Source organism: Lithobates pipiens, unplaced genomic scaffold, assembly GCF_037356315.1.
Source record: "Lithobates pipiens isolate NorthernLeopardFrog02 unplaced genomic scaffold, aLitPip1_a1.2 Scaffold_19, whole genome shotgun sequence".
In the NCBI taxonomy this organism is placed as follows: domain Eukaryota; kingdom Metazoa; phylum Chordata; class Amphibia; order Anura; family Ranidae; genus Lithobates; species Lithobates pipiens.
Window position 1 is genome coordinate 474893585 of NW_027507764.1, and position 21991 is coordinate 474915575.

The 21991-nt window shown below is 41.9% G+C and overlaps 1 protein-coding gene across 6 annotated transcripts in view; it reads left to right on the forward strand.

The window, feature by feature from the left end:
* Window positions 1-21991, forward strand: part of HNF4G (hepatocyte nuclear factor 4 gamma) — a 201992-nt gene that overhangs the window by 162575 nt on the left and 17426 nt on the right. For all 6 annotated transcript variants that reach the window (XM_077492894.1, XM_077492891.1, XM_077492893.1 and 3 more), the window contains 2 exons: window positions 13006-13100; window positions 13516-13622. In XM_077492894.1, the coding sequence (XP_077349020.1) occupies window positions 13006-13100; window positions 13516-13622 (202 nt within the window). The remainder of the gene's footprint in view (window positions 1-13005; window positions 13101-13515; window positions 13623-21991) is intronic.

Sequence of the window (21991 nt, forward strand, 5' to 3'; positions counted from 1 at the left end):
TGGAACTCTTATGCCTTGTGCACACGGTCAGAAATTCCGACAGAAAAGGTCAGATCGGATTATATTGTCGGAACATTTGATCGTGTGTGGGCTCTATCAGACTTTTTCCATTGGAAATTCTGAAGGAAAAAATTTGAGAGCAGGATCTCAAATTTTCCACCAAAAAAATCTGATCTTTTGTAGAGAATTCCGTTTGGACAAAGTGCCACACATGATTTTGTGGTTGGAATGTCCGACCGTGTGTACAAAGCATTATTCCGTCCGTGCTGCCTCCGGCTGATTGGATGGATAACAGCCAGTAAAAATTCCCTCAATGGGGTCCGGTGCACATAGGAATAGAAAAGGCAAAATCTAATGCTCTCTGTATATCAAAACGGTTTATTTCCTCATTAAAACATTACTCACAAATGCAGCACTTAAAGTGCGGGCTCAGGATGCATAAAAACGACAAGAGGCTCGCGTGATGATGCTACCACTGCGACTCCTTTCCCCTGACACCCAGTGAAGGGGTTAACACTAGAGGGTGATCACGGGGTTAAATGTGTGTTCCCTCAGTGTGTTCTAATTGTATTTGGATAGGACTGACTAGGGAAGGAGACATATCGTTGTTCCTAATTAGTAGGAACAAACAATATGTCTCCTCTCCCCTGACAGCACAGCGATTTGTGTGTTTACACACACAAATCCCCTTGCTGGCTCTCGTGCATGCGATCCTATGTGGCTGTCAGCGATTGTGCCCGACAGGCAGGTGCATTGGGTCAGCAATCGCGCCCTCTAGTAGCAGCTAAAGGGAAGGACGTCTCCATATGGGATTTCGGCCAGGAGAGCCATTCTGTCGCAGTAAATCTGTGTGAGCCAGTCAGGAACCAGTTAATACAAAGTCCTGCCTCCTATGATAGACAGAACAGTCGTCCAATGCCAACCCAGGAGACGGGACTTCCTATTACAGATGCTGCCGAGTAAACAGGAGATTTTCCTGTATGCAATCTGATGGCACTTGTCCCGCCCCTCCCTGTGCCCTCCGAGGCAGCGCCAATAAATACGGTATATATCTTTTGTGGCCTTGGGGGCCACAGAAGTTATAAAAATCCAAATTACCGGGGGGGGGGGCATATTAAACCAAAATGCGAGCCACAGTTGGCCCGTGGGCCGTACTTTGGACATGCCTGCTCTAGGGTAATTGGTTCCTGTCCAAATTGTCCCTAGTACACTATTGTTTATGTTTTGAATGAGCATTAGGGACCTTACAATTCCTTGGGGGCAGGCACTTATATGAATGTACAGTATACTGTATATGCAATGCACTACATAAATTGTTGGTGAAATGTAACTACCTGCAACAAATAATATCAGAACAATCTAAATGTGGGAATTTATAAAAATCTGAATCACTGTCCTTAGATTTTATAGCAATTATTTTCCAGGGACTGCTTTTTGTCCTATATGCTCTCCAATGTTTAGTTGAAGTGCCCTCTCAATGTTAGACTATCAGGCCTAACTCCTGCCTTATTTTAAACCTGGTAAGGGCACATAAAACTGGCAAAAAGCAAAGATGCTATCAATATTGTCTAGAAGTTCCAAAGGTCTGACAGCCTGTTTACATCATTGCATGAACACATAGAGCATGTGACTTTGACTGCAATGGGGCCCATTCGAAATGAAAAAGCTATGATAATGGGGCACTCAGTAAGCTTAAGGAGGTGTGAACAGGTCCAAAAAAAATACAACTGTACCTTTCTTCAGAAGCCTTGTGAAAATATACACACTGACCTTACATTACACTGATCAGGGCTTCTGTTCTGCCTTTAACCACTTAAAAAAACAGCTACTGTTTTAGGCATCAGACATTTTTTTTAACTGCCTTTAACCACGTCAACCCTGGAAGATTAGCCCCCTTAATGACCAGGCCATATTTTGCGATATGACACTGCGTCGCTTTAACTGACAATTGCGCGGTCATGCAACAATGTACCCAAAGTAAATTTATGTCCTTTTTTTTCCTACAAATAGAGATTTATTTTTCTGGTATTTGATCACTTCTGCGGTTTTTATTTTTTGCGCTATAAACAAAAAAAAAACAACAATTTTGAAAAAAAAAAAACTATATTTTTTACTTTACTGTAATAAATATCCCAAAATTAAAAAAAAAATCAGTTTAGGCCAATATATATTCTTCTACATATTTTTGGTAAAGAAAATCTCAATAAGCATATATTGATTGGTTTGTGCAAACTTATAGCGTTTACAAAATAGGGGATAAATTGATGGCATTTTTATTATGGCGGTGATCTGCAATTTTTAGAGGGACTGCGACATTGCGGCGGACAGATTTTTGGGACCACTGCCTTTTGTTATACAGCGATCAGTGCTATAAAAATGCACTGATTGCTGTGTAAATGCCACTGGCAGGGAAGAGGTTAACACTAGGGGGCGATCAGTGGGGTTGAATGTGTTCCCTGGGAGGTGTTTCTAACTGTGGGGGGGTGGGACTGACTGGAGGAGGAGAGAGATCACTGTTCCTAAGCACAAGGAACAGCAGATCTCTCTCTACTCCCCTGTCAGAATGGGGATCTGTCTGTTTACATTGACAGAGCTCCATTCTGTCTCTCTGTGAAGTGATCGCGGGTGGCTGGCGGACATCACGACCACTGTCAATGTGCGTTGGCTCCCACATAATGCCGCATGCGTGCATACCAGCTCACCCCCTATCATTCTTAAAGCGGCTGACATACATCTACTGAGATTCGCCCAGGAGAGCCAACCTGCCATAGTATGATGAAGACAGTTGGTCCTTAAGTGGTTAAAGGGTAACTCGACTTTAGAGGAAAAAAAAAAATAGAAATAAAAAAATAATATAGAATATACTGTACAAATGCATTACAAGTCACATTGTAATGTAATGTTTTTAAAAATTCCCTTTACTTTTCAATCTGCAGCTCTGTTATTTTCTGTAAAATGCAATGCAATATTGCAACCTGGAGGCATTCTGGACCGTTACAAAACTCCCTCCAGAAATGTCATTTCCAGCTTGTGTGATTGGCGTACTGATTTTCCCAGAAGTCTACACTAAGACACAAGTCAGAGTTTTGGCATCCCCTGCAACAAAAATGTCATTTTTGGTGAGATAGGGAAATCACATCTAAAGGGATGGAGACCCTGCAAATTTCCTCCTTAGAGCCCTGCAAGTGCAGCAGCTGACTGATAATAAGGAAAACACTCCCATGAACATACATTTTGCACATGGACAAAGACAAACAGCTACTTTTTTAGAATTACAAACTGTAGAAATCTGCAACACTTTCTAAAATGTCTACAGGTTACCAGTTTTTAGTTACAGAGGAGGTCTAGTGCTAGAATTATTGCTCTGGCTCTAACAATCATGATGACACCTCACATGTGTGGTTTGAACACCGTTTTCATATGTGGGCATGACTTACGTATGCAATTGCTTCGGCAGGACAGGGTGCTTTACTTTTTTTTTTTTTTTTTACTTTTTTTTTTTTGTTTTACACTATCCTTTAAAAAAAAAATGTAAACATTCCTCGTAATAGAAAAAAAAAGCATAATCTCAAATAGAAAATAAAGCATGATTTACACTAAAATGCAAAATAAATAAATATTTTTTTTTTTTACAAAAAACAAAAAATCCCATTTAATAGCAATGGACAGAAGTGACGTTTGATGTTGCTTCCGCCATCCAATATTTTGGAGTCGAGTGGGGGCCATCTTTCCCTCACTCGACTCCAACCTGTCAGGGGGAAGGATGCGATCATCTCTGCCGTTACCGATGGCTCCAGTGAACGGCTGAGTTGACCTGAGTGCAGCGGGAGGTCCTCTTCCACCCCTGATAAAAGTGATCTCGCTGGGATGCTGCCGCAGAGACCACTTTTATCTGAAAGCTGACCTCCCACTGTTGAATAGGATACTGGGGTTATGACAGCTATCTGCTGCCATACCAATGTTATTCTACTTCAAACAGCCGACGTACAACGACGGCGGGTGGTCCGGAAGTAGTTTAATGATACTCCAACACAAGTCAAATAGATATTATCTCAGGTTTTACTGGAATAAAGGTATATGTACAGAAAGGGGTTATTATCAATCTGGATAACAGCCAAGACTGTAACTAAACACAGCTTAGTTACAGTTCAACAGTAAAAAGGCACAATATAACAATATATATACACTATACTATATATATATATATATATATATAGTATAGTGTATATATATTGTTATATTGTGCCTTTTTACTGTTGAACTGTAACTAAGCTGTGTTTAGTTACAGTCTTGGCTGTTATCCAGATTGATAATAACCCCTTTCTTTACATATACCTTTATTCCAGTAAAACCTAAGATATATATATATATATATATGAATGCAATATGATGACACACAAAAGGGGGAATCCCAGGCTGGCCTATTTAACCTTCATTTCCTAATGAGAGACCAAATCTTAGGAGTAGGATAGAGCCCACGATAGCAACACCAATGTCCAGAACTCAGGCCTGCAATGGTCTTCACTGGCAGATGAAGCTCATTGAATTGTATCCAAAATATGGCACAGTGAGGTGATGGCAAGCAGGACAGCTTTAAACAGACTAGTGAAATTCCTTATAGTAGTTCAGGATTTGGATATCTATGTACATTGTCTTATGCAATGTAGTAAAGTGTTTCCATGGACAAGGTGGCTGTACAAAATGTTCAAGCAGGATAACCAGGTAAGGATTGTGAACAATGGGCATCTGCCCTCTCACCAACTGCAGAACCGGATAGGAGCCTCCTAAACAGTAACTTTGGATGAGATGTCCTTTGGGGAGACGAACAGTGATGACCCTCCAGTTGCTAGACATGGGTGATTGTCGGATCCATCTGATGAATTGGTGCTGTGGAGATGTCTTGCGAACAACAAGCAGAGTTGGTCTGGAGTCACTCGGTAGGCTGCAGCCCTCTCTCTTAGTAGCATAGAGGTGCTTACTGAGTGAGGCCCAGGAAAAAGAGACTGCAGGGCTGATCTGCTGCCCCTTTTGTAGTTCCTCCCAGAGGTCTCTGGGCAACACGAACAGACCTCTGGTGTAGTCCAGGGGTAATATCACAACATCAGAATGGCAGATCAAAAGACTACCAGTCCCACAATCCTCCCAGCTTGGCTCACAGAGATGATGTCAGTTATTGAAGCCTGGCACTAGAGTGACATTGGAATGGATGGAGAATAACGGGGGTGGCCTGCGAAGCAAGGTAACTGTAGTCCACTGTCGGCTACATCCTCTCCCCACTTGAAAGCCTTTGGCACCTGAATAGTAAACATTAATTTTGCAACGGTCAACAATTGACTTAGAGAAGGCTTCTTTAACAATAAACTATATACATTGTCAGGCAGAGTCATATCATTTTGATGACAAGCCAGGAATAGATTAGTTGCCCACCCAGTAGTGTCAGGAGGTGGATCATCTTCTATCAAAGGCAAAAGGCAAGTGCTTTACTAGAACGTTGAGGGGTAGTAATAAGTTCATCAGAGCTTTCCCCAAAAGGCTTTCCCCTCGGTCTAGAATAAATACTTTCCAATGGTTCTGGCTCATGATCTGTTCCCCAGAAACTACATCCAGGTTCTGGCTCAGGTTCTGCCTCCTCCAAGTTCTCAGGAACAATCTCACTTTCAACTTCATGACTAGGAGCAGGAGTTTCCACAGGATCTGCCACCTCTAGATGTTTGCTTCACTCAATCCTAACTTCCTCACTTTGTCTCACAGGGGTGAGCACAGGCCCTTCTACATGGAGGTGTTTCATTCCTGTTCTCCCTAGGAACTTGAGAAACTGTAGTGTTGTCCTCAGGCGAAGGAACCTATAGCAATCAAGGGTTAGTTCTTCCTCATCACTCTCCTCCTCTTGAGGTATGGGTTCATGACCCCAACGGGTTTTGGATCTAAAGCCCCATACACATGATCGGAAATCCCACCAGCAAAAGTACGATGAGAGCTTTTGGTTGGAAAATTCTGACCGTGTGTATGTTCCATCTGAATTTTTCTGTCAGAATTTCCGCCAGCAAAAGATTGAGATCAGGCTCTCTATTTTTCCAACGGAAAAAGTTCCAATCAGAAATTCTGATCGTCTGTAGCAATTCCGACGTGCAAAATTCCCACGCATGCTCGGAAGCATTGAACTTAATTTTCTTGGCTCGCCATAGTTTTGTACGTCACGCGTTCTTGACGGTCGTAAGTTCAGAGAACTTTTGTGTGACCGTGTGTATGCAAGCCAAGCTTGAGCGGAATACCGTCGGAAAAACCATCCAAGATTTTTCAGCCGAAAACTCAGATCGTGTGTACGCAGCATTAGAGTTGGAAACAGAAATGTCTCTGGACAGGAAGGTGGGGACACTGATGGCTTTGGATATAGGCAGCAAGTGGTTTTGATGCCAAGTCTTGAGTGAGCCAGTCTTCCTTTCAGGTGAATCTGATACACAGGAAGCCCAAGTAAACGTTTGCAGATAATGTAGGGCTGTGAACGGCATCGATCACAAGCTTATGCTTTCCTGACACCCCTAAGTTACGCAACAGCTTACTTTAAGATCAAAGTTCTTTTTGTTCCTCTGTTATGTGGCGGCGGATGCTTCCTTAGCGTTCTCATAAGCCGTCTTCACGTTTTCCTGAAGTCTATCGATGTATGCTTGGTAAGAGGCTTGAGATGTGCCATCTAAGACCATTCCAAGACACTGAACCACGTACCACCAAAAGAAAACTCTAATTGTGGGGAAAAAAATGATAAAAATTAATTTGGGTACAGTGTTGTATGACCATGCAGTTGTCATTCAAAGAGTGACAGCTCTAAAAGCTTAAACTTGGTCTGGGCAGGAGGGGTGTTTAGGTGCCCAGGAAGCAAGTGGTTAACTTGCTCTCAAAATCCTGACCCTGGTCCGAGTATAAGTGCTGACGCAGTACAAAATGGATGAAGAACTTCTCCACCAAGGTCTTATGCTACCATACTAGCTTGCTGATCCCTGGTTGGGAAAACCTAAGCATAACCATTAAAATGATCTGTCATAACCAGGACATTACTCTGCCTGCTCAGGTCTGGTTCCAAACACAAGAAATCAATGCACACAAACTCCATTGGTCCCTGAGTCTGCAGATGGCCCATTGAGACTTCCCTGCCAGGCAAACTATTTATTTGAACGCACTGAAAGCAAGAGCGACAGTAGCTTTCCACTTCGGCCCTCATGGACCGCCAAACCTAACCAGTTTGAAGGTTCTATCTGGCCCTAAATTGCTATGGACATTATGAAGGGCAGCCAACACTATCAGGCTGTGTTTCTCAGGGAGGAATAGTTGGCGAACACCTTCTGGTTCCTCAGATGAGCCTTTTTGATATATAACTCTGTCTTCAAACCACATTCATTCCCACTCTTTATGTACTACTTTAGCTCCCTCAATGTAACTACTTAGGAGCATCTGAGGATCCCGGTGGGCAAAGGCTTGTCTTCACCTATCTGGGAGACAAATTGGGGAACTTGACAGTGGTCTTTCTCCCATTCTCGTTCTCGATTAAGTCGTCCCCAGTTACAGGGGTAGCTGTATTCACTTTCCCAAACACCATACAAGGTTTCAGGCTGATTGGGTATCTGGTGACATTTCTCACACTGACTGGAATTCTTCCCCCACTCATTCATAAGGCTCTAGTGGGCACGATTTACGGAACCTGCTCTATTCTGTTATCTTCCTCCAATGGATCAGCTTCTACCATCACATAGGGGCCCGGTTGATCCCAATTTAGTTTAACCATAGTTTTCATGCCGGCCCGTTCTCTAGGCTGCAGCTTTCTTTCTTGTGTATCCAAACGCCACACTCTCCCTACCCATAGACGGGGTCCTTTTTTTCTTGTAGTACATGCTGAATAGCCTGTCTGAATTGAGGATAGATATTCCCCCAGAGGGGCACCTTCCACGGCCAATGGAATGAGTAGCCTTCTCACAAGGTTCATGTTGGTTCCTATCAGCATTTCGGCCTGCCCCAGGGGGTCGAGGACAAACAACAGCCAAGGTGTCAAAAGTTTCTGGCTTCCCAGTCAAGGAAGGATCGAACGGTATCGTGATAGAGATATATACATTATACGGGCACTTTTGGTTACTATACCCCAGATCTCCAACTTCTCAAGCTTACACAAAGGGATGTGTTTTAAGTGTTTGTTGAAGAAGTTCTGATACAACAGTGTCACTTGAGCTCCTGTGTCCAGTAAAGCTTGAGTGTAGATTCCTTCTACTTGTAACAAAATTATTGGGAAAGGCCCTACCAAGTTCCCTGGCAGATTTTAAACTGGTGACTCTATGGCCTGGGCCCTAATCAGCTTCTTTGGTTATTGGGGAGTCTTTTTGACAACTCGATCAGAAAGGTGTGCATTGATCTCCCGTGTCTGTTTTCCCTTTCCTGGGGACCCATTTTTCCAGACAAGGGAGGAAAAGGAATAGCAGAAAGCTTTTGCTTCTTCTTTTTCTTTGACTCCTTCTTAGAGTTGGAATGCAGTTATCCTCCGGGACGCTCAACTAGCTCCTTCAGTGAGGCCCCCTGAAGTTTCTTACTGGATTTTGGAAAATCATCTGCCGTGAGGCTCTTAAAACTTTTGTGAGCAACTGTGGGCTGATTCCAGTTTTGGAATACTTAACCCAGAAGTGTCAGGCTTCTCCACATCCAAAACATCTCTTTTCCTGAATTTCACTTCCTGAAATCTCCAGAACAGTTCTTCACTCCAGCTGAGCTCCCTGGGCTCTTCCCCAAGCAACCACGGCTGCCTCCCTTGCAGATCATGGCTCTCGTCTAGGTTGGCTAGGGCCAGCTACAGAGAACATCCCGGACAAGCCCCCAAATGTAGCACTGCCCCCTTCAGGGCTGCTTTGATTTACCTGTTCAACTGCACTGCCCTGACCCTGTGAACACTCCAACCCACATGACACTCTGGGTTCAGACATCTTCTTGCAGACACCTTTAAATTACACTCCAACACAAGTCATTCAGATAATATCTTAGGTTTTACTGGAATAAAGTTATATGTACCTATTGACAAATTAAGACAATATATACTATGTGCAAAAATATGCTGTTATGATGCAATGGCAAAACAAAACAAAAAAATTTAATAAATAAAAGATAAAACTAAAATAAAAATAAAGTGACAGGTGCTCTTCATAAACTGTGCTCTGTGCTTCTTATGGGTACCCTATAGGAAAAGCACTCACCGGAATCATTCACTCCATGTAGGGGTATTGCGCTTTCACAGTATCTGCTACTGTGTAGCAAACAAAAGGCTTTATCCTGTGTCAGCTGATTGTTTCCGTGTTTGCGGTATGAGGTATGAGATATGAGGGTTTCCTTTAACTTTCCCTTTGTAGCTCCCAAATGCAGAAAAGAGACATCTTTATAGTGCATTACCATTTAAAAAGTAGAATTTATTTTAAAAAATGTAAAACGTCTTGAAACTGGAAGTGATGCAAAGACGCTGGTAGCTCATAGTATATATTGTCTTAATTTGTCGATTGATACATGGGAGTATCACCTAAGAAATGCATGTAAAGGGCACAAGTCACTTTAGAATATGTTTTCATATGTGTTTTTTATATAACATATGCGCTGTGATTCACATATTTATAGTATTATGCTTGCATTTTGACCTTATGAGCCACACTGAGGTTACTCAAATAGAAGCATACTAGATCGCTGCATCAGGACACAGGTGATATGCACATTTGGTTCACACTATATATTTTGCTTTTGTTTCTGGTCTTAAATATGAGATATTTTTCATCTGTCATTTCATTTGAGATTACTTGTAAGCTACATAGGGGTATGTGATACTACACCCCAGAACAGTGCCACTTCTACCCTCCCTTCTTCACACACCAAATGCAAGGAATTGTTTTATTGGCAGGATTACTAGGTAAAAAGTAAAGTAAAAAAAGTCTGATAAAAGGAAACTAATGAGGCCACTACATCTAAGGTCTGGTAAGGTACAAAATGTTACAATTTTGTTTTCCGATTTAGATACAGTTTACTGTAAATACTTTCTGCATCTCCACTCAACAGACTTCCCATCACTTCTTATTCTGTCTTATATTCTTATATTCTTATATTCTGTCTTATACCAATCATCTGGACAATAGGTCAGGGGAAATCTACCTAATGAAGACACAGACAGCAATAACAATCAATTAAATCCTGACAAAAGTTCTAAACCTTGCTCACTCTATTGGAAAATATGTTTTTAATAAGGTCTTTGTTCCCCTTTCACTTACTTTCTATTCTGACACTCTTAACTGGTTCCCGACTGGCTCAAGTCTATTTACAGGGGCAGAATGGCACCCCTGCGCGAAACCCTGTACCCGTACAGGGTTTCCTTTGAGAGCCGCCAGAGGGCGCACGCGTGTCAGCTGCATGCCGGGGGACCCGATGCACGTGGCTGGTGGTCGCGATCACCACCGGTCACGCGTGATCGTGTGCACGAGCACCAGCATGGGGATTTGTGTGTGTAAACACACAAATCCCTGTGCTGTCATAGGAGAGGAGACATGTCGTTTGTTCCTAGTAATTAGGAACAGCAATATGTCTCCTCTCCTGAAAGTGGTCAGCCTTCGCGCCGCTAAGTGGTAATGAGTGACTCAAGTGAAACAAAATCCAAAATCAGAATTAATGAAACACAGATGCTGTGAAAAAGAACCTGAGTGATATAAAGTGCAAATGCTAACTAAAAAAATGCAGCAGGACAAAATAGTGAACACAAACTATCAAATAATGGATATAAAGGGGTGGATCCTGCGCAAATCGTGCCACTCAAATAAAATACACAAATTCAAACTAATATAAATATGTGCATACATATAATGCCGTGAAAAATATAGTCCATAAAACAGCACGGATAAAAATATAAAAAATGGAGAAGGGATCAATGATAGAATAATGATAGAATGTCCGCTACTCAAGGCTCCCAGAACTCTCACCTTCAAACAAAGTGAATAAGCAAATCAAACAAACTCCAGGATTCTCTTATTTCATTCATAAATAATAGCCATCAGGAAATCCAAAGGAGGGATGTAGTGATACAATTCCGCCACTAGAGGGCCAGTCCCAGCTTATAGAATAGGTAATATGGATAATATGGATATTCACTTCTATTCCACAAAAGCACAAAGGAAAGATCAGCCTTAAGTCCGATGCGCCAGCCGGACGCAAAGGGACAAACTCGTTGTTCCTGGGTACAATTCCTTCGCAAGGGGTGACGTCAGCACATCGCTCATCCCTACGCGTTTCGCAAAAAATTGCTTCATCCAGGGGAAGGAATTGTACCCAGGAACAACGAGTTTGTCCCTTTGCGTCCGGCTGGCGCATCGGACTTAAGGCTGATCTTTCCTTTGTGCTTTTGTAAGTAAAGTAAAAAAAAAGAGTTGTGCCTATAGTTATACTTTAAGTAGACTCTTCTGTAAATTTGAAGAAACCATTAGGTTTACTTTCTACCCTATTGAGGCTCACTGTTTATGGAGGGAACTTTCAAAATCTCATTCAGACCGTCATATTGAATGCCATAGAACAAGAACGGTGCAAGTGCAGTAAGTTAGGCCTGCTACTTCACCTACTGTTACCAAAGTCACTGTCAAGTTGATAGGTCCTTCATCCATGGTGCCTGTTCAAGTGTAAAGAATCTACATCTAAAGCTTAAAACTACAATCTAAAGCTTTCCTTGGATCAGATGCCCAAGTGTCTTTGCCAGCTCAAAGTTGAAGCCAGGAGCAGAAGCCAGGAAAGCTTCACATCATCATACTAAGATTTGTATTGGCATTATTAGCGGGGTATTTCCCAGAATTATATGCCTAATATTTCATATCTTGAAACCAGAATATTGATTTGCCCTTCTCTAGTAGGAGTTAAAGGGGTTGTAAACCCTCGTGTTTTTTCACCTTAATGCATTAAGGTGAACAAACTTCTGACAGTGACCATCCCCCAGCCTCCCATCTTACTCACCTGAGCCGGTTCATTCCCTTGGCGGAGACGCGCTCACCTTCTCTGCCCGGGGTTCTCAGCTTTTGATTGGATAGATTGATAGCAGCGCAGCCATTGGCTCCTGCTGCTGGCAATCAAATTCAATGACACAGGCACGTGGGGGGGGGGGGGGTGTCCGAGTCCGGCATTCTGTGTCTATGTATGCAAATGCTGGGCTCTGGAGTGTGCCTGAAAAGGTAATCCTTGGGGAGAGAGCTTCTCCCAGGGGGGTTACCGATGCAAGGAGCTACGAACGCTACCAGGGATCCCAAAAGACAAGATTCTGGGCCACACTGTGCAAAACGAACTGCACAGTGGAGGTAAGTATGATATGCTTGTTATTTTGAAAAAAGGAAGGTTTACAATCACTTTAAACTAGCTGGCAAATTCTTTGGTAGATTCACACCAAATATTGGGGTACAATTAATTACCAATGAGCCAGATCCCCTAAGCAGACCCAGGATGCACATGACCTGCTAATGGCTGTGTAGTCACTGCTTGTACTGTCACTGTTCTTTTGAATGCTGTTGGAGGTGTGATTGAAAATATATAAATTGCCTGGACTTGAAGGACAGAAAACAAAACAGTACAACAGTGCAAAAAGCAACAACTGGGTGAGTTTGATGAACGTATTCTTAAGGAACCATCTCCACAGTATCTGTACCCTTGGAAGACAGCCCTACAGAAGTCTATGAGAAACCAGCTCCTAGGCATGAAAAGGCATAAATGTTGCTGGTGGCAGCAGCTATTACATTCAGGTAAGTATACTGTACATCTGGGGCAAGAGAGAGTAAGACACTTTTGATCAAAGCTGTTAGGCAAATTAAGTTTACTTTATATAAAGAATATGTAAACAGATTCTACAAAAATCTTACCCAGTTTAAACAGCTGCACATTACATAATGTGGCTTATGTGTAGATACTAAATATATATCTTCTTGTAGAACTCCAAAAATAATGCCCAATCATTTATTTTTCTCTATGTTCCAGGTTTAGCAGACAATGTGTTGTTGACAAAGACAAACGGAACCAATGCAGATATTGTCGTCTAAGAAAGTGTTTTAGAGCTGGAATGAAAAAAGAAGGTAGTTTGTGTTGCTTTGTTTTAATCACCATATTTTAAAGCCACAAACAAATGCTCTACGGCGGGGGTCACATATTGACAGAGATTAGAGTAGCTCCAGTATGGTACCTGGGCTACGAATGAGCAGTTGTTAAGCAAAGGAATATGTGGACTCCAAATGGGTAATTGTTAAAATAAACAGAAAACATGGGCAACAAACAAGCAATCATTACAATACATGGGCAACCAATGGACAAAAGTTATACATGGTGACAAATACATAATTGTTTACAAAATTGATAGCAGCAGTGACAATAAACTGAACCCCAGCCCACTTTCCCTTTCCAATTTCAAACCATGCCATAGTTACAGTTTACAATTTTTTTTTAAATGCATAAATGTGTTTCTCATATTTTCTAATTTCCTTCACCAATCAGCTGTTCAGAATGAAAGAGACCGAATAAGCACAAGAAAAAGTGGATTTGAAGGGAGCAATATCACATCCATTAATACACTGGCACAAGCAGAAGCTTTGTCTCGTCAGGTACAGAAAATAATATTCTAAATGGAATGTATGTGTTAAGGCAATAAGGTCTGATGAGCCCAACCTGAGCGGGGAGAAGGGTGTTTCTCACAGAACACAGTGCTACCTCCCCCTCCTCCAAAATTCACAAGTAAGTGACAAAATGACCGGATTTAAGTCTTGTGGCCATGGCCAGGCAGAGGACTGAAATATTTCATTTAACACCCACATTACAACAACCAGCTTGGGAAGATCAAGTCAAATAAACTGTACCAGGGTCAAGAGTCTTTGAATTAAGCCCTGTCATAAAATGACCATGTCATAGGACCTCTAACATCATCGTCATCAAGCTCAAGTGTATCCTGGTCATAACTGGGGGTCTTAAACCTACAATAATACAGATCCTGCTGTTAGCCATCTTAAAGTATTTAAAAAACAGTCCAAGAATGGTTTAGCAATACACATTCTAATCTGGTGCTTTATTTTATTTTTTTAACTGCCAGAACCAATATGGGGTCCAGTGAGGGTAATCAGTGCATGTTTGAGTGGGGAGGAAAAGCGTCCACTGGGAAGGGAGAGGTTGAAGATGTGGGTTAGAGAGTTTAAGATAGAGAAGGAATACTCACCTAGGTGCCAATCCAATGCTAAATCTGCATCTTTGCCTGCTCTTACCACACTGAGAACTGAGCGATCAAAGACTGCTGATCGCTCAGTTCTCAGTCTTCACTGAGTAATGCTCACATGGAAGGCTATGGAGGGGGCAGGAGCAGCTGGCTTAGGCTCTTAGCAGCACACTAAGAGGTTGAACCAGCTGATGATCAGGCATCTGGATGGATCCCAAAATTAAAGTTGGGAACTCTCCAGAGTCTGGAACAGCTGAGTGATGTTAGCTAGCAGAGTTGTGTCTGCTGTTGGCTGAATATGGGCCACAGGAATGCAGAATGAAGTGCACTGCTGTGACCTACAGGAGACATAGGGCCAAAAGAGCCAAAAGAGCTTTGGCCCAACTTCTCCTTTAACAGATCCCAGATGATCAATCTCAGTGCGGCGGTGCTTTGGTTGTTGTCTCGCATGCTGGGAAATCTCTGCATAGGGTGCAGTTGAAAGTGTAATTGTCACTTTCTGGTGGCAGCAGAGGGATCTGAGACTGACTCCATCACAGACACTCTTATATAAGAAACCTGTTTGGTATAAATTATCTTATTATTAGTGTGTGATAAAGTATTTAAAATTCTTCACTCTTAAAAATTTGTAAACATATATGTAAATATGAATTGCTCACTACGGAAACAGGTATCTATAGTGTAGACATTGGTAGACATCTGTTATGCAGTGTTATTCAGTGGTGACAATTTGACGCATCTTCTCACAGAATATGTTTAAAGTGATTGTAAAGGAATAATGCTTATTTAAAAAAAAAAAAAAAAAACTGTTATACTTACCTATTCTGTGCAGTGGTTTTGCACAGAGCAGCCCGATCCTCCTCTTCTCGGGTCCCCCATCATCACTCTGAACCCCTCCCCCTTGCACTTGCTGGTGCCCCCATAGCAAGCCGCTTACTGTGGGGGCACTCATGCTTGCTCAATTCCAAGTCGGCTCTCTGAGTCCATAAGACACAGAGAGCACAGCTCAGCCACTGTCCCCGCTCCAGTTTTACTGGCTGTGATTGGCAGCACTAGCTCCCGCTGCTGCATCTCAGCCTATCATGAGGGAGAGATCAGGTCTCATGCACATCGTTGGATCGAGATCAGACTTGGGTAAATATTAAGGGGTCTGGGGGGAGCTGCACACTGAAGGTGTTTTACCTTCATGCATAGAATGCATGAAGGTAAAACACCTTCAGCTTTTACAACCACTTTAAGTCAACCAGTTTATTGAAAAGACTTCAACTTCTGTAGTTATTGAGCTGGTTGAATTAAGCTGAATACAACACTTACAACTTTTTCTTGTGATTTCCTTTCCTTATGATTCTTATGATGCCAGTGGCAGATTACAGTGGAAATGGGCCATACGACTGATAACTGACAATTGAAATGACATATTCAGACACATCCTTTTACATTTAGTGGTAAAGATAGAGCAGTGGTGCACAGAGTATGAGTTTTGGAGAATTTTAGTAAGGCATAGTACAGTGGGTGTTCATTTTTACGTCAATATAGCATTTGTAAATTAGTAATCCTCCTTGATGAGACAAAGATGTTGGTTCACTAATGGAGTAGTTCTTTGGACTCCTTTTTGTTGGTTAATAGGGTTGAGCGAACCCGAACTGTAAAGTTCGGGTTCCTAATGGACTTTTGGGTTTTTGGGTCCCGGACTCAAACCCGAACAATTTACTGTATGTTCGGGTTCAGTGTTCGGTAATGTAATGGCTTTTTTTAACAGCTGCAGGGCAGACAATTAACATTCATTTAACTAGTGTGCCCTTAGAAGCCATCACAGCCATGCCTACTAATGGCATGGCTTTGATTGGCCAGCACAGCACATCACTCTGCTTTAGATAGTGTAGGGAAAGCTGCTTTGAGGGAGAGAATTAGATAGGAGTCCTACTTCAAAAATCAAATTACTCAACAATCTACCTTGATTTAGTTGTGGTGTGGGTGCAGTGCACAAACTTTTTACACTGCCCTGAGCCCAGTGAGCCCAATAGCATTTTCTGCATATATGTACGTGTCAGATACACACTTTAGATATTGTTCTTCAATTCTCCTATTCTAAAAACACCCAAACACCACATCCACCGCCATCTCAACCTCCTACTCCATATGGACCTCGTCCTACTAGGTCAAGACTATTATTTTTTATTTTTTTTATTTCAAAGTATTTTAATTTTGTATCACAACAAGAATAATACATTTGGAAGGGACATTCAGAATATCGATTCAGTCAAAACATAGAAAGGTTATAGGCAGCGTAACAAGATGAATCGAGTGGATCACGTCAGATATAAAATTTAAAATCACTTTAGACAGACATGGTAGTGTTAAAGTGAAGGGTTGGTATTCCTGTTAACGGTCAGAGGTGTACCTCCTCCCTGGACACCCCCAATGGGAGCTAGCTGTGCCTGAGAGGAGGAACTTAACCACCGACCCCTAATTGTGAATGTAAGGAGAGGGACAGAAATGACCATGTGTCTTTTTCCCTAAGATAGGAATCCGAGACTAGGCATCAGTGTTTGTCGTCTGCAAACAGGCCACATTTGTGAACCTGAGAGCCACATTGAACACCTTGTATGTTGGAGTCCGGGCGAATGGAGATGGCGAGTTTCTCAATTGCTTTTTCAAAGATTAGCGTTTGATAAAGGGTAGCCTTGTCTGGTGCCTTTGGCTATATGTATTGGTTTTAAGTAGTGGCCTTGAAGCCTAATATAGGCTTTAGGATTTGAATAAAGAGCTGGGATCAGGCCCATAAACTTGTCACCAAAGCCCCAACGTTCAAGGATTGTAAAGATGTATGGCCAGGAGACCGAAGCCTTTGGCCTTTTGAAGGTCCAGTGATAAAAGCATGCCTGATTGTTTTGGACCTCCTGGCCAGTTTGTCTGGAGGATGGAGACTAAGTCTATGGCTCGTCTGATCTGATCAGGGCCCTGTCTGCCTGGGATGAACCTCACTTGATCCTTATGAACATATCGGTTAATGAAGGAAGCTAGATGATTTGCAAGGAGTTTGGTAAGGATTTTTAAGTCGCTATTGATGAGGGAGATGGGTCTATAATTACTGACTTCTTCTGGGTTTTTATCCGGTTTCGGTATTACAGCAATGTAGGCTGTGTTTAGGTGAGGATCAAGTTGGGTTCTCTGTGTCTTTGCGTTAAAAAATTGTGTCAAATGTGGAGTCAGGGTGGTGGTAAATGTCTTGTAATAGGGTTGGGTTAGGTTAGGGAGACCATCGGGGCCTGAAGCAGAACCTGATTTGAGGTTCTTAATGACTTCCTGTACCTCTTCTTCTGAGAGGGGGGCCTCCAGCATATTATTTAAAATTTTTATGTATTTTATGTTATTTTAAGTTATTTCCCTATCCACATTTGTTTGCAGAGCACTTGCCATGCTCTTAACAACATTTTGCTGCCATTTGCAGCCATCTAGCCCTTTCCATTACTTTTCTAGAGCCATTTTAGTCCTCAAAAGTTTGGGTTCCCGTTGACTTCAATGGGGTTCGGGTTCGGGGTCAAGTTTGTGTCCCGATCTCGAACTTATTTTGAGAAGTTCGGCCGAACCCGAACATCCAGGTGTCCGCTCAACCCTATTAGTTAACTAATATGGCAGAGTGGACTTTCCTTTACCTGCTTAAAATTATTTTAAAGTCTTGTTTTTGTTGTTTAATACTTGTTCTTACTTACCTGCTCTGTGCAGTGATTTTGCACAGAGCAGCCCAGATACTCCTTTTCCCAGGTACCTTTCCGGTGCTCCTGGCCCCTCCCTCCTGTCAGAACAGCAAGCAGCATCCTATGGGGTCACCTGAGCCGCTGGTCTGTGTGTCCATTCCCCTCTATCTCTCTCCTTATTGGCTCAGTAACTTTGATTGACAGCAGCAGGAGCCAATGGCACCCTCTGATGTGGCACAGCCAATGAGGAGGGAGAGTCCCAGACAACTGAGGCTCTCTTGCAACATCACTGGATCTAGAGGGGGCTCAGGTAAGTATTAGGGATGCTAAGGGGGTATGAATAGAATGCATTGATTAAAAAAAAAAAAAAAAACACCTCTGCCTTTAGAGCCACTTTAACTTTACATGTAAGCATGCAATACAGCAAAGCCTTTACTCCATAAAAAAAAAAAAAACATTTATGTATTCTGTTGCATTGAAATAAGATAGTATATTAATCTTGGCCGATGTTGCTTGAAGAAAAGCTTGCTTTTTTTATTTTTGAATATTTAAAATTCTTTATTAAAAAGCACAAATTAGGTAAAGGGATTTCTTTCACCACAGAAATGAAAGAAACAATTCATTCCTTGATTTTAAATATTTAGTTTTTGTCTACATAAGTGTAGCTTGTTAAAGTTTAATACGATTTTCTTTGCCGACCTTCAAGGTCATTGAAAATAAAAACACCTTGTAACTATCATAAAAGCTTCATGTGACTTTCTTGAAGTTAATCTACATTTTTTTTTTTACTGCTGTTGCACTAGAGATAAACATGGTAGTAGTTTATATCTTAATGATAAATATATATCATATACTAATTTTTATTATTATATATGCTATTATTTGAAGACAGTTGGGAGAGGAGCATTTGTTTCTATGTACAGTAATTATATTCTTGTTTGCTGTGTAGTTAATGTTTAATTCTCAAAGTACTCTTCTCCTTTATCTAACAATTTTGTAATAAAAAGCTTTTCTTCAGCATACAAAAAAATGTAAATTAAAGTCCGCTTATCTTCAGCACAAATAATATGAAAAGAAAAGCACCTACAGTTCTGTAGTCAGGTCTTCACCAAAAAGTTTCTTTAGAGTCCTTGCAGAGATCTTTTTGCAACCTCCAAAACAGCAATACAACAACACAGCCAGACAGCTCCTCAGACAGCTCCTCAGACAGGTGTTCCACTCCTTCTCCTCCTCACCACCACCTCTCTACTACTTCCTGTCTTATAGGATGTCTTCTTGGAGGCTGTTAACCCCCTGTGGGCCGAATCCCTGTGGTCAGGGAGGGAGGCTCTTTCCCAACCAAATGTCACTTCAGAGCCTCCCAAATTCCGGGTCCCAACTATCTCTCTTAAATATAGAGAGGACTGCTAGTCAGTCTTCTCCCAAAACTATTTGTCACCCATTTTTGGGTGACCCCCTGAGCCCTACCATGATTCCCTTAAAGGGACCACATCCCGAATATAGGCGCTACATAGCACCCGTCCAGGACCCAACCTTGGCGTCCTGTACAATATATATATATATATATATATATATATATATATATATATACATATACATATACATATATATATATATATATATATATATATATATATATATATATATATATATATATATACATACATATACATACATATATATATATATATATATATATATATATATATACACAGGGCTATTTTCAGCTGGAACGCTGGGTAGCGCAGTTCTGCCACCTCCAGCACTGAATGTGTTTTATGGTAAGCATAGCTGGGGTGTGCTGGAGGGTCTAGTGATGCTGGATACTGGGAGATCTATTGTCGCTGGTAGGGGTCTACTACTGCTGGAGGATCTAATGATGATAGCTGCTGGGGGTCTATTGTTGCTGGGGTGATATTTTGTTGCTGGGGATCCATTGCTGCTGGATACTTGGGTCTGTATTCCCTAAAAAGGGTTGTACAGGGAGGTGGGTAGGGGGTGGAACAAGGGGACGGTGCTCAGAGATGGGACGAAGGGAGACTCAGAAGGGAGGAGGTTGGGTTCAGGAACTCCCCCTCTCTGAGTCAATTGTTGCCTCCGACCCCTACCCATCTCATCTCCGAGCACCGTTTCTTGATTCCACCCCCACCCACCTCCCAGTACTGCTCCTTTTTAGAAACTACGGAGCCAAGTATATTTTGTGGTGCTAAGTAATTTGTATGGAATTGGGTGATGACAAAAAAAGAAGTAAAATAGATCCCCTGCAGCCAGCAGCAATAGACCCTCTCCAGCAACCACAGATCTCCCAGCAGTCAGCATAAATAGACCCCTCCTTCAACAGCAGAACCCATCCAGCAACAATTGACCCCCCCAGCAACATAAGCCCCCCTCCAGCAAACCAACAACAATAGACCTCATTGAGAACAATAAACAACCGTGCAAAAATAGATCCCCTCCAGCAACAATAGACCCCTCAGCAGCCAGTATCAATATATCCTGCAGCACACCCCAGCATCCTTTGCCATTACATATAGTACCATTCAGTACTGAGGTTCCGGAACTGCGTTCCCCCATGGTTCCGCTGAAAAAAAGCCCTGAATTTATATATACTGTACATATCGACTGCAATATGTATATATATGTTGTGGTATTACCGGAGTTCTGGCTGAAGCTGTCAACCCTAACCCCGGTATTTTTTTTCAGCCAGTGGCTGAATTTCTTATGAAAGCTTTGTAAGCAGCTCATGAGCTGCTGGAATGCTTTCAGAAGCTGCAGGAGGGGACGTGCATGAGAAATGATCCAATGGTGCAGCTGGCTGGTCACAGAGCCAATAAAAGGCTAAATTGTCTTTGATCACCTCAATGTCATGATGTCACTTCTGGTCCAGGGTGGAAGTAATACTTTTTTAAAGCATCATATTACATTTTTCGTTTTGATCTTTTGCTTTTAAAGGGATGTTTTGGGGAATTTTTTACCCAGGACCTCTCCATAACGTTAAAAATTTACTTTTAAGAAGGATATTTCTATATATTCAACCTTAGGTGTATAGAAGAGAAAAAAAAATTGCAAATGAGTAAAAAACATATCAAATAAAAGACAACATTTTAATGTCAGAGATGGCAACATGGAATCCCATCAGGGACATCCACAATGGATATGACCCCAAAATGCCGCCGAAGCCCCCCACCCCCCCCCCCCTTCCCCAACAAAGAAAAAAAAACACAACAAACACACACACACAGCCCCCCCCCCCTTTTTTGGCACATCCCACAGCTATACCTTCCCCTCCCTTTTCAATCTCCAGGGCTACCCACCGCCCCCCCCAAAAAAAAACTCACTATACAATCACACCCACACATACGTATGGCATATTAGCCGAAATAACCCAGATGGTGCAACACTCCATACCTCAACATGGGTGCACAATAATGTTATGTATTCTGTGATTAATCCCAGCCGTGTTGGGTCACCCGTAGGGAGGGATGACTTGATATCAAATTAATCACAACAGGTGTTGGTAGTGGTGCCTATAGTATAACATAAATCAATTATAGTCCTTTGTAATTCATTTCTATCATTTGAAACCGGAAAATGCATATATAAGGGAGGAGGGGGTCCATGGACTAAGTAGAAACAGATCCCAAACTCACCACTCTCATAAGTCTCTGTTAAATATATATAGTATCTCTACTGGGAGCTCAAGCACATGGAAATCAAGCACATACAGGAGCACAAAGTGCATCTGAGGATTTAAAGAGAATAAAAAAACAACAAATGGGGATATATATGGATAAGCCTCCATTGTATAATACCTGATTGTATCTAAAACAGGGAGACTGAACAAAGGGAGCATTTCTCACCTCTTAATAATGTAAAACTCCTTAACACACACATCTAGAGACCCAGGTTATGCGCATAACATGTAAGAAAAGGGGAAATGCAAAGCCAGTATGCATCCATAATAGGATCCGTGAGGACCGTGGTTAATCGCTGGATGGTTTGGCTGTGATCTAATTAAAAAGAGTAAAACAGACGCATATGAAAAATAAATTTCAAATGAGGTAAATAA